Source organism: Lathamus discolor, chromosome Z (assembly GCF_037157495.1).
Source record: "Lathamus discolor isolate bLatDis1 chromosome Z, bLatDis1.hap1, whole genome shotgun sequence".
Taxonomy (NCBI): Eukaryota; Metazoa; Chordata; class Aves; order Psittaciformes; family Psittacidae; genus Lathamus; species Lathamus discolor.
Window position 1 is genome coordinate 71,270,483 of NC_088909.1, and position 11,872 is coordinate 71,282,354.

At 35.1% G+C, this 11,872-nt stretch overlaps 1 protein-coding gene across 1 annotated transcript in view; it reads left to right on the top strand.

The window, feature by feature from the left end:
- LOC136005048 (guanine nucleotide-binding protein G(q) subunit alpha) overlaps positions 1 to 10,306 on the top strand; it is a 126,711-nt gene extending 116,405 nt beyond the window's left edge. Inside the window, exons 6-7 of the mRNA XM_065662162.1 lie at positions 3,086 to 3,239; positions 5,407 to 10,306. Of these exons, the coding sequence (XP_065518234.1) occupies positions 3,086 to 3,239; positions 5,407 to 5,597 (345 nt within the window). The 3' untranslated portion in view covers positions 5,598 to 10,306. The remainder of the gene's footprint in view (positions 1 to 3,085; positions 3,240 to 5,406) is intronic.
- The last annotated feature ends 1,566 nt before the right edge of the window (positions 10,307 to 11,872 follow it).

The window sequence follows — 11,872 nt, forward strand, 5'->3', positions numbered from 1 at the left end:
TTGTCTGTGGAGTGTTGCAGTGTGACATATGTTCAGAGGAAATAAACAATGATATCCTAAGTCTTTTTTCCATGCTTCTGTTACACGGACAGAACATAGCATTCTGTGGGCTTTTTCTCCTTGAGAAGGATCATGAAAATTCATAGACCTGTCAATTATGGATCTTAAAGGAGAGTGACCTTTTACTGATCTGATTTAGACAGCTTGCCATCTTTTGCCAGCTCCTTAGAAAATGTGTCTGCAGCCTTCTTGATGTCTTAATCCCTGCTGTTTGCTTCATTCTGCAAATGGAGGTGCATAAGGGCTGTTCTGTGGTGGTTCCACTCTGAGATAATCCCTGTGCCAAGATAGTGTTCCTCAGAGCTACCATTTGGTGCACAGACCTGTCTTACATTCCCAATAGCCTCATCTGATACAACAATAAAGGGCAAGATCTTTATACCATAAGAAGTAATTCTACTTCAGTGGGCTCTGGCAATATAATGTTCATTTTTTACAATTTCACACAAGTCTCTGAATTTCAGTTAATTTTGTTCATGACTGGCTAATTTAATACAAAATAAGCAACAGCAACAGTCTGTTGCCTCTTCAAAGCCTGTTCTCTCAGGATCAGGAATAGATTCAGACTTAGCCTGGGTCTTTCTGGAAATACAGTTAACTGGATGACACTTGGAGGAAAGTGGCTTCTGTATGAAATTGTACTAAATAATACAATGAAGTGAATGAGGGTGAAATAATCTGGTAGTGTTTTATTGACTTCAGTTACTGACATCCTGAACTATGTATTTTTTCCAAAGCAGCTGAGTTTCTTTCAGTTAGACTGCATACATTGATCACTTTGTAGAATTCGTGAAGGTTGTCATTATTTCCTTTGATATAACTTAATTTTTTCTGCTCTTTTACGGTGCCGCCTTAACAGTATCCTTTCGGCATCCCAGATTGGTTTTTAATTACTTGAACTATTCTTCGAAGTCATGAAAACTTGCTTCATCTCTTATCTGTCTGAGTGGAATCCTTAGGAGATCTGTCAGCAAGGAGAGGTTTAAGTCAGATTCCTCAATTCAAGTCTCAAAGGACTTGAGAGACATTTACAAATTTGTAAAAAAGTGACTCTCTGGAATGCAATTCATATTATACAGAATTCATCATTAGTATATAATGCAAGACATACTCTTCTTACATTGAAGACACAATATTTTTTTCTTCATTTTTGTAGGTCTCCTGGTATTTTTATGGTACTCAGCACTTAATTTTTTAGGTGATGGGATGACAGAAATGTTAAGCATATGTCACTGTCGCTTTAGTCTACATGCCTTTTCTGCTTTGCCTTGTTGGTATACCTTTAAAATAGAAAATGAAAATGTACTCTGGGTCTAGTAACAATGTTGGGACGACAATTTTAATGAGCTTTCCTAGAGGAAGGGTCATAAATGTGTCCAAATGGATTTATTTTGTCTTTGCAATTCTGTGTTACATATATGGAAAAAAACTGAACCCAACAGAGTTATAGATGAAAATAGGACTGTTGTATCAAAGGATTTTTGTGAAAAACAGGAACATTTACTTTAGATAAATAATTTCTTTGTGTGTGCACTTTACTTACTGCGAGGTGTTCATTAGTTTATAAATTTACTGTGAAAGAATGCTGCTATTGCTTTTCTACCTTCTAAGTGTCACATTAGAAGAAACCAAGTGTTAATTAGTTCAGGTAAATATTTATAATCTAAACAGTTGTTTGTAAGTTTACACTGCCTTCTCTTTTGCATCAAGCTGTGAAAGTGAAAGCTATCCTGTGTAGTTCCCATTGCTGTTCTGTGAGGCCTTGTTTAGAGAAAGAAGTTTATCTAGAATGTTGAGAGCAGTCTGATTAACAGTTAGTCTCAGGACTTAGGTTTTATGCTCAGCTTTCTCGACATTTCGTTTTTTCTCTTTTCTGAATGAAATCCTGGCACCATTGAAATCAATGTGAATTATTGCTCACTGCAAGAAAGCAAAGGTTTTAATCCTTTGCATTAGTTTCTCAAATCTATCAATGTATTTGGACACCCCATACCACCATGAACTAAAATTTAAGAAATTGCTTGAAGATCCTGTGGTGACGTAAGAGACCAAATAATCCTCCGCTACAAAACAGATCTGTTGTTGTTGTTGTTGTTTTGGGGTTTTTTGGGGTTTTTCTGTTTTGGTTGGTTTGGTTTGTTGGTTTCTTTTGGGGTTGTTTTTTGGGGGGTTTGGAGAGGTTTTTTTTTTTTGGTTGGGTTGGTGTGTTTTTTTTTTTTTTGTTTGGTTTAAAATTCCTATTCATGTTTATGTTGGTCTCTTTAAAATGCAAATCAGTGCAAATAAAGATTTACTTACAGTTATCTGTGATTCTATGGTTCACCTTCTTGCTGTTCTCTGGAGCACAGTTTGGTGGTGAAGCAGTATTTTTCAGGGGGCTGCAGCTTTAAATAATAATAAAAAGAGTAAGGTAATTCGTTTCTTTTGAGCTCTGTCTGTTCTCTGTACTAACTACATTATGTCAGCGTAACAGTTCCTCAGAACTGTTATCAAATTCTAATTTAATTTTACGATGACAGAAAAGTGTTAGAACTGTAGCTTCACTTAACGTTTCAGCTATAATGCAAAGTATTTTCAGGAGCAGTTAAGTAATTAAAGGCTAACGCAATGATAGAAAAAATAAGCAATTCACAGATTTTTAAGATTTTTAAGATTTTATGTCACAAGTGTTTGCTGTTGACGAACAGTTCTCAGGTTCCAAATTTACTTGCAGCTATTTTAAAGCTGATCTGATCATAGCTGTGCATACTGAGACTTTACAAATACACCTGTTATAGCTTTCATATACATAGCCTGTATTTTGAAGAACACTTATGCTTGAGCAGTTGAATTTGCAAAAATATGCCTGCATATTTAATTAACTTCTTGCCTTTCAATTGTAATTTAATTACTTGAACCTTACATACTGGTAGGAAGATGCAAAACATGAAATGGCCAAACATCAAATAAAGTGAAAGTGCACTAACTTATTTTTTAAAAAAGTATTTTCATGTCCACCAAAATCCCACTCTCTTTTCTATTCCAGAATCGAATGGAAGAAAGCAAAGCACTCTTTCGGACAATTATCACATATCCATGGTTCCAGAACTCTTCAGTCATTCTGTTCTTAAATAAAAAAGATCTCTTAGAGGAGAAAATTATGTACTCCCACCTAGTTGATTATTTTCCAGAGTATGACGGTAAGTATAAAGACATCAGAGCCCATGCTCTATTTACACTGCAGTAATGAAGAATTATAATAGCCTTGTCCAAATGCTAGACACATAGATAATTTTAAAACCAGTACCACTCCTTCCACCCTTTTATTGTACCTCTTTTTTTTCCTGTATTTTAGTTTTACATTATTTATGTGAAGCTTAATAGGCTTGTCTGTAAAAAGTTGTGTGGATTGTACAGCAGTTTCTACTAAACCTGTACTTTCAGAAAGTTCTCCTGAGGTAAAAACCTAACTATTGTGAGGTAACTGAGTGGTAGCCTTGGTAACAGAGAAAAATCAAACTCATATAATTAGAGGTCTAAAGAACTAAATGCTCCTATTTAAAAAATAAATAAGCGTCTTTTGTCCCACCAAAGACTGAATAGCATATTTCAAAGCTGAATGAAAGAGTAAATCTCTTACGTTCAAATATGGAAAGTATTCCAGTTCAAGGGGAAGTGAGGGTGAACAGTCTGCAGATCACAACCACTTTCCAGTCTAAATTCAACATTGACTCATTAAGTTTTTTCTGAATTCCTGAGGTATTAAATGATCTTTCAAACCTCAGTTTTCCATTCTTGAACTTCAGACAAACAAAAACTTAAATTACATGATAGTCAGTAGAGATCTGATTAGATAAATAAGATTGAATATAGTCTTTGAGAGAGGGCTTTGTCTAGCTACTATGAAGCTGAAAATTCTAGGAGGTTGTTTAAAATAGTGGTTTACTTTGAAGAAATCAATATCTTTGAAAGTCTTAAGAGTTTCCTTCACAAATACCGCAAATTTAAACATGGCAGTGTGAGACTTACCATTGCTGCTCTTTCTATAGAGCTGGGTGACCAAGCCAAAGGCTAGTCTGTTGTGTGTTAGAAGCTGTAGAAGCATTGAACAGTCTCCTGGAGAGCTTATGATCTGTTTACATCCTCAAATCTCAGGAAATATGTTATCTGTATAGGTGTATGTATGTTCATATATGTTTATATGTGTCCATGTGCATACCTCCACATGCGTTGGCAGCACACCAGAAAGTACATGATTTCTCTTCCATGCATTCCCTACATAAATTTTATAGTTACCCAAATTGGAATGTTAGCAATTGTAATCTTGAAGTATTAAAGATAGGTTATCATGCAGTTGAAAACTTATGTGGGCATGTGCTAACCCCCAGAGTACCGATTTCATAAGCACTGAAGGGCAGAGCTACCTACAAGTGTTGAGTGCAGGTATTTCTATTACCATGTAATGACAGGACTAAGGAAGAGGAGGAAGCAACACAGAAAACATGCATGTTCTGTAGAAACACAGCTTCCAGGAATAGGAGAGCAAGGGAATAATGGCCTTTGGAAGTAGTTTGGAATAATGGAACAGAATTTCAACAGCTTGTGTCCTATGTTCTTGCTTCTGCACTGGTCTTTTGGCTGTGAATGTAAATGAATCCATACTGTTCCAGGCTGGAAGTCATTACTTTACCTTCTCTCTTCTGTAAAGCTGAACATGTGGTTTAGCTCTGTCCTTCTGAGAATTACAACCTTAGTTTATATCTGATAGGATTATTATCATACATAATTTAGATAACAGGTGATTTGTTAGAACATGAACCTTTTGCAATCAAACAGCTTCAGCTAGAGAGCATGTATATTGTATTATCACTAAAATAAATGAAATTCTGATGGTGTCAGAACAGTTCACTAGCTTCATTACACTACCTATTAAATACTTATAAAACTAGTAAGTGTTATCATGCTAAAATAACTGAAGTATAATTTAAATATAGTACATGTAGACTGAACATTCACCAATTCTGTTAACATTTTTTTAAAAGATTTACTAGTGTATGTAATTTCTCTGTTTTCATTCTGTGTAGTTTTAAGTTCCCTGTTTTAAATGTTATCTTATCAAAGAAAGAGGATAATCATCAGCAAAAGAGCAGCTTCGACATGATAGCTCTAACTTGATAGAATTAATGAAATTTCCTTCCATCTTTATTTTTCATAGTTCCTACCAGGAAGAGAGTAGCTAGTGTTTGATGATACTGATTAACCCTCTTACATGAGGACTACAGACTAAGCCTTTCTTGTTTTCTGTTAAAAGAGGTCCAGGTACTGAATTGTCTTTAAGAAAACTGACTTTCTCTTCCTAATTATCAGGACCACAACGGGATGCACAAGCGGCACGAGAGTTCATCCTGAAGATGTTTGTAGACCTGAACCCAGACAGTGACAAAATTATATACTCCCACTTCACATGCGCTACAGACACAGAGAATATCCGCTTCGTCTTTGCTGCTGTCAAGGACACAATCCTACAGTTAAACCTGAAGGAGTACAACCTGGTCTAACTGTGTCTAGGAGGCCCTCCATAACTACGTTTGTGTGATTGAAGATACACAAGAGGGACTGTATTATCTGTGAAAACAATTTGCATAATACTAATTTATTGCTGGCCTGGACTCTGTGAATGTCCACAGAGTTTGTAGTTAATGTTATGATTTTAATTTAAACTATATGGAGGAAAAACAAAAGATGCTGAAGTACATTCACAGCACATTCCTCATTTTTTAGGCAAAACCTTGTGACTCAATGTATTTTAAATTCTCAGTCATACATTACAAAGAATAGCAGGTTTTGCTAATGAAGCAAAATCAAGCTGGTGTCCTCTTTCCCTGACCCTTTCCCTCTCCCTCTTTCCTCTCCCTCTTATCTTTTACAAGGTACAGTGGCCTTTTTTTTTTTTTTCCCTGCATTCCTGGGTGGAATAGTTTCTGTTGAATTTATTTGGTCAGGAAAATACTATCATATGAATTGAAATCATAAGTCATTCTAATTTTATAGTATGTACTTTATCTAAAGGATCAAAAGTATTGATACTGTGATTTTTAAATTCTTAACAGGGGTGTCTTAATTCTGTCTTCAGTTTTGAGACTAGAATATTTGAATTGCAAAATAGAATTACAGTTAGCTAAGATATTAAATGTTCAGAAAGATGCATAGAAGACAGTAATGACATAATTAAGACACACCTGGGATGTATATGTGTAGTATGTTAGAATCTTTTCGTTTGCCATGTGCCATTTATTTTTCTTCTTTGATTCACAAATGCCAAATAGAAATGTCATAGACACTACATCTTCCCCAGTGGCTGCAGCCTGAAACAGTGGGGTGGTTTGTTTTTTTTTTCAGTTGTGTGGGGTTTTATTCTTAAGTTAGAGCTTTTTTAAGTGTTCTTTTTCCACAATAGAAAAATTATTTTTATTGTGTAAGATTAATGTTGCCAAATCTGGCTTTTTATAAAAACAATACTCTTGAAACATAAGATACAGATTGAAATGCCAAACTGATGGGTTGGGAACTGACCTGATTGAGTCAACTGCCAAGTGATAAACATAGTTTCAGCTCTCATGTTCCCTTTTTTAGAAATTGTTCTATTTTCTAATGCCAAAACCAACAGTGTGAGTGACTATGCTACAAGGTGCACCATGCATATGCGTGTGGTCTACTAATTTAAAGACAATTTAAATCCTTATGTCAGGTATGGCATGAGATTGCTTTATTTAATAATATCAAGGCACCTTTAGTTGTATAACAAGAAATCACTGATGAGAAATCACATTCAGGAACCTTTCTTGTTAAGGTTGCATGTTAACTAACTGATTTACAGACATTTGATAGGCTTTCATGCAAAATATAGCCTCTGTCAACATTCTTTAGAAAAGATTTATTAATATAAATGAAACAAAATCATTCTTGAAATTCAAATGTGCAATTTTCTTAACAAAAAATGCAGCACACAGTGATGATCCTTTATTCTGCAGCTTAGATTGAAAGGTGTTTTCTGACCAGGTGCACGATTGCTAGCAAGCAATAGAAAACTAGAAGCTCAGATATATAATTGGGTTGATTATCTGCAATGACAAGTAGCACTAGAGTGCACTTAACACAGAAGTTGCTGCCTCATAGCAGCAGATGGGAGGTGGAGAAAAGAATGGCTTATTAATCAGTCACCGAAGTTGAACAATAAATACTAATAAGACCTTTCTTATCCCTAATCCTCCCAAATCTAAACAAACAATAATAAGAACAGTTGTTATTTTTTGCTCCTTCTTAAAACACCTTGTAATTTAAAACTGGTTGTAGGTATAGTGCAATTATGAATGCTATAATCATTGTACATACATCTATATATATATATGGTGGCATCCATATTGGCTTTGTAATCATTAATTTTTGGCAAATTGAATGTGCTGTATTGATATGTATCTTTGTAATTGTATTGTATGTCTTATAGCTAATTCACATTTTAAATAATGTTATTTTATTTACTTTTTTAAGAGAGAAGAATGTAAATTTTGTCAGTTTATTTCTGACTAGGGATTTGTTGTTGTTTTTTATTTACAAAAAAAAAAAATAGTAGAGAGCGGTACTAGCATCGTGCTGTATAAAATCATTTGCACATTCCTGAGTAGAACTAAATTGGAGACACCAAGTCAGAGGCCATTTGCATTCAGAATAATGCTTAAATCTTGTCAGGGCTTTATATAGATGTAGAAACCAGTCTTACTAGAACTTTTGTTGTTATGTCTAGGATTGGAGCATAAGCTTTAGATATAAATTTAATTTATATTTGGCAGATTCACATTAGGTTACTTTTACTTTTCTAATCAGCTTTATTAGAAAAGTAAATTTAGAGATATTTCAAAATCATTGTACAGAAGTACTAATGAGTGTATGCTGTTACCCTAAAAATATCATGAAAAAATACAAAACATCAACAGTCTTTTCAGAAACTGCAGAAAACTTAAATACAACAACAACATCCAGAAAGTCACTATTGCTAATGATTTTAATGAGTTAAAGCATTTTACTTAATAAAGCTAAAGCAGGTATATCTTGGTTATAAAAGATGACACTGACATTCTGAATAGGGGATCAGAGCAGCGACTCTACATATACAGCATAACAAAATCGGTCCTGATCTTGCTATAAATGCAACAGAGTTTCTGTTCACACAGTTCCACTGTTGATAATACCCCTTCTTTTAATTTAGGAATACATTGTCCACAGTGGGATTAGTGCTATAAATGGGACTATAGCCAAAAAAAGGAAAAAAAAAAAAAACAAACCAAAAAAACAAAAACCACACACACACACACAGAGAACACCCAACCCAGACAAACAAAAAAACCCCAGACGGTGGTGTCTTGCTAAGGTTTGGGTTTGTTTGGGGATTTTTAGTTTGTTTTGTTTTGTTATGGGATATTGGGTGAGGGAGAAGGAAATGTGGTTCTAAGTTTTGTATAAAAACAAAACAGAAGTTTACTCATGCTTTATAGTTACATTGTGATTGCAGAAGTTTTTAAGAGTGTGTGCCACTGGGCTATGGTATGTTTTAGATAAATCAAATTTGTAGCAATGTTTAGATCATTTGAGCATGTTCTGGAAGAAAAAAAAAAAAAACCACAAAAAAACAAATAGGCAAGCTTTACATAAATCACCTAACACAGCATTGCAGTGTGACAGTTTACAAAAACATTTCCTTTTTAAATGACGCAGCTGTTCCCACCTGCAGTGTATTCAGTTGTGGTAGTGGTGCTGTTGTTTTAATTGGTGGTTTCTACTATGCCTTACAGTGCTTGAGTCCAGAAGTTTGTGCCTCTAATATGAAGCTAAGGCAGAAATATCAAGACAGAAACCCTTTTAACTTTGCCAAAATTAAGTGATTTCTTTGAATGTCATATATGGGGGAGAAGGAAAACGTCTTGGGAACCTGTGTATTATAGATGTTCACTAGCACAAGAAAGCTGTAATACGTGTTTTACAGAAACTTTAAACTTGCCTTTTTCACAAATTAACTGGCACTGTCCTTGCATATATAGGATGATGCAGCTATAAGGGCAGTTTACTTTTTATAATTCAGACTCTTTTGATTGTCAAGGTGTATGGACTGTAGTTTTTAATCATACTGCCACATGATTATGAGTCACTTTTTACAGTTTGAAAGTGGAGAAGAGACTCTTTATGCTGGATAACAGTCAGAACTGACTGCATGATTTGCTAAAACTCTAAATGGGGAGAAAGGGCTGCATATGAAGACATTGCTGGACTCCCAGCATTTGTTTGTAAGGTTCAGAAGACTTTCAGATTACTCAGCCTCATGACCCTTTCCTTGTTAACACATTCTTCACAAAAGAATGAAATATCAGGAGAAAATAAAGATATGTTAACCCACTTGAAAAAATAAAATTTAGCCAATTAATTTATTATATGTGCTGCTGTTCTTGGAGCTCTGTGCATGTAGTCCTGCAGACTAATACATTAGTGAACTAATGAAGTGTGCACAGCATATTAACAAGGCCTAAAAATGACCTACCTCTAGCTAAGAGACCAGTAGAGTAAATACATTTTAGAGAGGCTGTCATAAGTTAGAAAGTTAAAATGTCGTGGTGTAGGTAATTAACTATGGTTTTTAGAAGTTCACACTTTTGTAAATACAGTCCCTCTTCTGACATAAACCATAAATTCTAAAATGTAAAATGCATTAAACATGTAAAGCCATCTGTCCCTGTCCAGTTTGTGAGTTTAGTGGGGATCTTGCAAAACCATATGTTTAGTTTTAAGAGGAGCTACTGGTATTTCCTCTTTCTTGGCTCTTGGTTAGCCATAACATTTTGAGTTTCATCAGTCAAACCAGAAACATTTCTGTATAGTAAACAATGCATTGAGGGTCACTCTTTAGCTAGGTAAAGGGATTTTACTGTAAGTTTCACTTAAGCTTTTTCACAGTAGCCATGCTGCACAGAAGAATGGAGTAGAGGGAGATTTTTGAGGATAGTGTGAAAAATGGAAAGTCAGCCAGGTCAATCTTACTGTAAATCTGTTGGTTTGGGTTTTTTCTCTCAAAATAGTCTAAGATGAAGTCTGTTGCTGAATTCCTCATTTACTGTGCTACAGGAAATCCTTATTTGACCAATTTTATTTTTTTTTTCCTTCAGGATGGGGTGTCAGATATGTTTTTAAACAGTATTTAAAAATAAAGATCATATTTGCTGTTCTTAAAGTGTCATTTAAATGCATGTATTGTGTGTTGTTTGAGGGACAGAAGTTGGGTTTTTGAAAACATATTGTACAGTTACTGCCCCTCAAAAATATTGGTTAAAAATAACTATTTTTGGCCATAACTTTGTACTATAGTATCTTAATTCTTTGAAATTTAGCTTTTCTGAAACATTATTTGGGCTTATTGTTCTCCCATATGCTTATTATGATAAATGTTGGATAGATATATTACTCCATTATTACTTTTTAATTACACATGCTCTGTCGTCATTGTTTAAATATTAAATTTTCCAGAAGATTACAGTCAGAATGTTCAAAACATGTAAGATTTGTTACAGTGGAGACGGCATTAGTAGAAGGGAGGGGGGGGGGGTATTTGTTTACAATGGAAACTTGGAAGCATGAGGGGAAAGAAATAATAACCTGTATCTCACTAATAGAAAACTTCGGGAATTTGTAGGTGGCAAGGTGAATTTCTTAAGCATTTTGCCTGTTTGCAGTAGTACTGCAAAAACAGACTTTGATCTTTATGTTCACCTATGTCACGATAGGAATCACGGAAAGATGCCTGCATGTTGCTTTTCATGTCTTGTTATCTGATCAGCCGTCAGTGGATCTCTTTCTTCAATAATGAAGATCTTAGAATTTCAGGTCAGTTGCAAAAATTAGTTTGTTATGTGATTGCAACAGTTTTAAGTAAGATTGCTGAAGTCCAAACAGTTTGCTTAAGCAAGGACTTGAGTTAATGGTTCCTGATTTTATTTTGCTGTTGCAGAGGGTAAAGGGGAGGGATCAGTGAGGAAGGACTTACTTTATCTTTATGTCTCAGTGAAGATAATGTCAACAAAAATACAGTGTAAGTGGTGATCTTTAGGTACGTGAAATAGATGTAGAAACTGTATCTGTGTGATATATTGTACGTAGTTGTGATAAAACCTTACATCACATACTATGATTTCATCACCCAGTTGCCACCCGCTTTGTAGGATACTGTCCCAAAACCTTGTGAGTTCCAGAGTACTTTTAGGCTGCCATAAATTAACACAGCTGCCAGCTCCTCAGGAACGCATCTGTTGTCAGTACCTGGTATCAAGGCAAGTAATCTCTTCTTATATCTCATTACTACAGAAGGAATTAGCCTCAAAGACCCTCTCAGTTCCCAGTTCTCAGCTGCACTGGGCTTTCCCTCCAATTTATGTCAGTCCTGCCACTTGTCCAGCCAATAAACTAAGTGAAAAACCCCACTCATTTTTGCTATTGCTTGGCTCATTTGGTCTAATCCTCAGAGGTTTCAGCCAATTCGGCTTGGTGTCAGAGGTGGAGAAGTACAAGAACTGGGCTTTCATCTCTCAGAAAAACAAATAAATAGTTCTTGTTTGTTTCCAGTAAGATCTTAAAAAAAAAAAGTGGGGGGAGGGAAGGAGGAAATCATCTTCTTCAGTTGTTTAAAATGCCATGTCAACTGTGCATGACATTAAAGGTTTACTGTGTCCTTGTCCAAAGCACTCTTTCCTTCTCCATGCACACTTGTCTTACCACACTGATTAATTGCTTGCTGCCA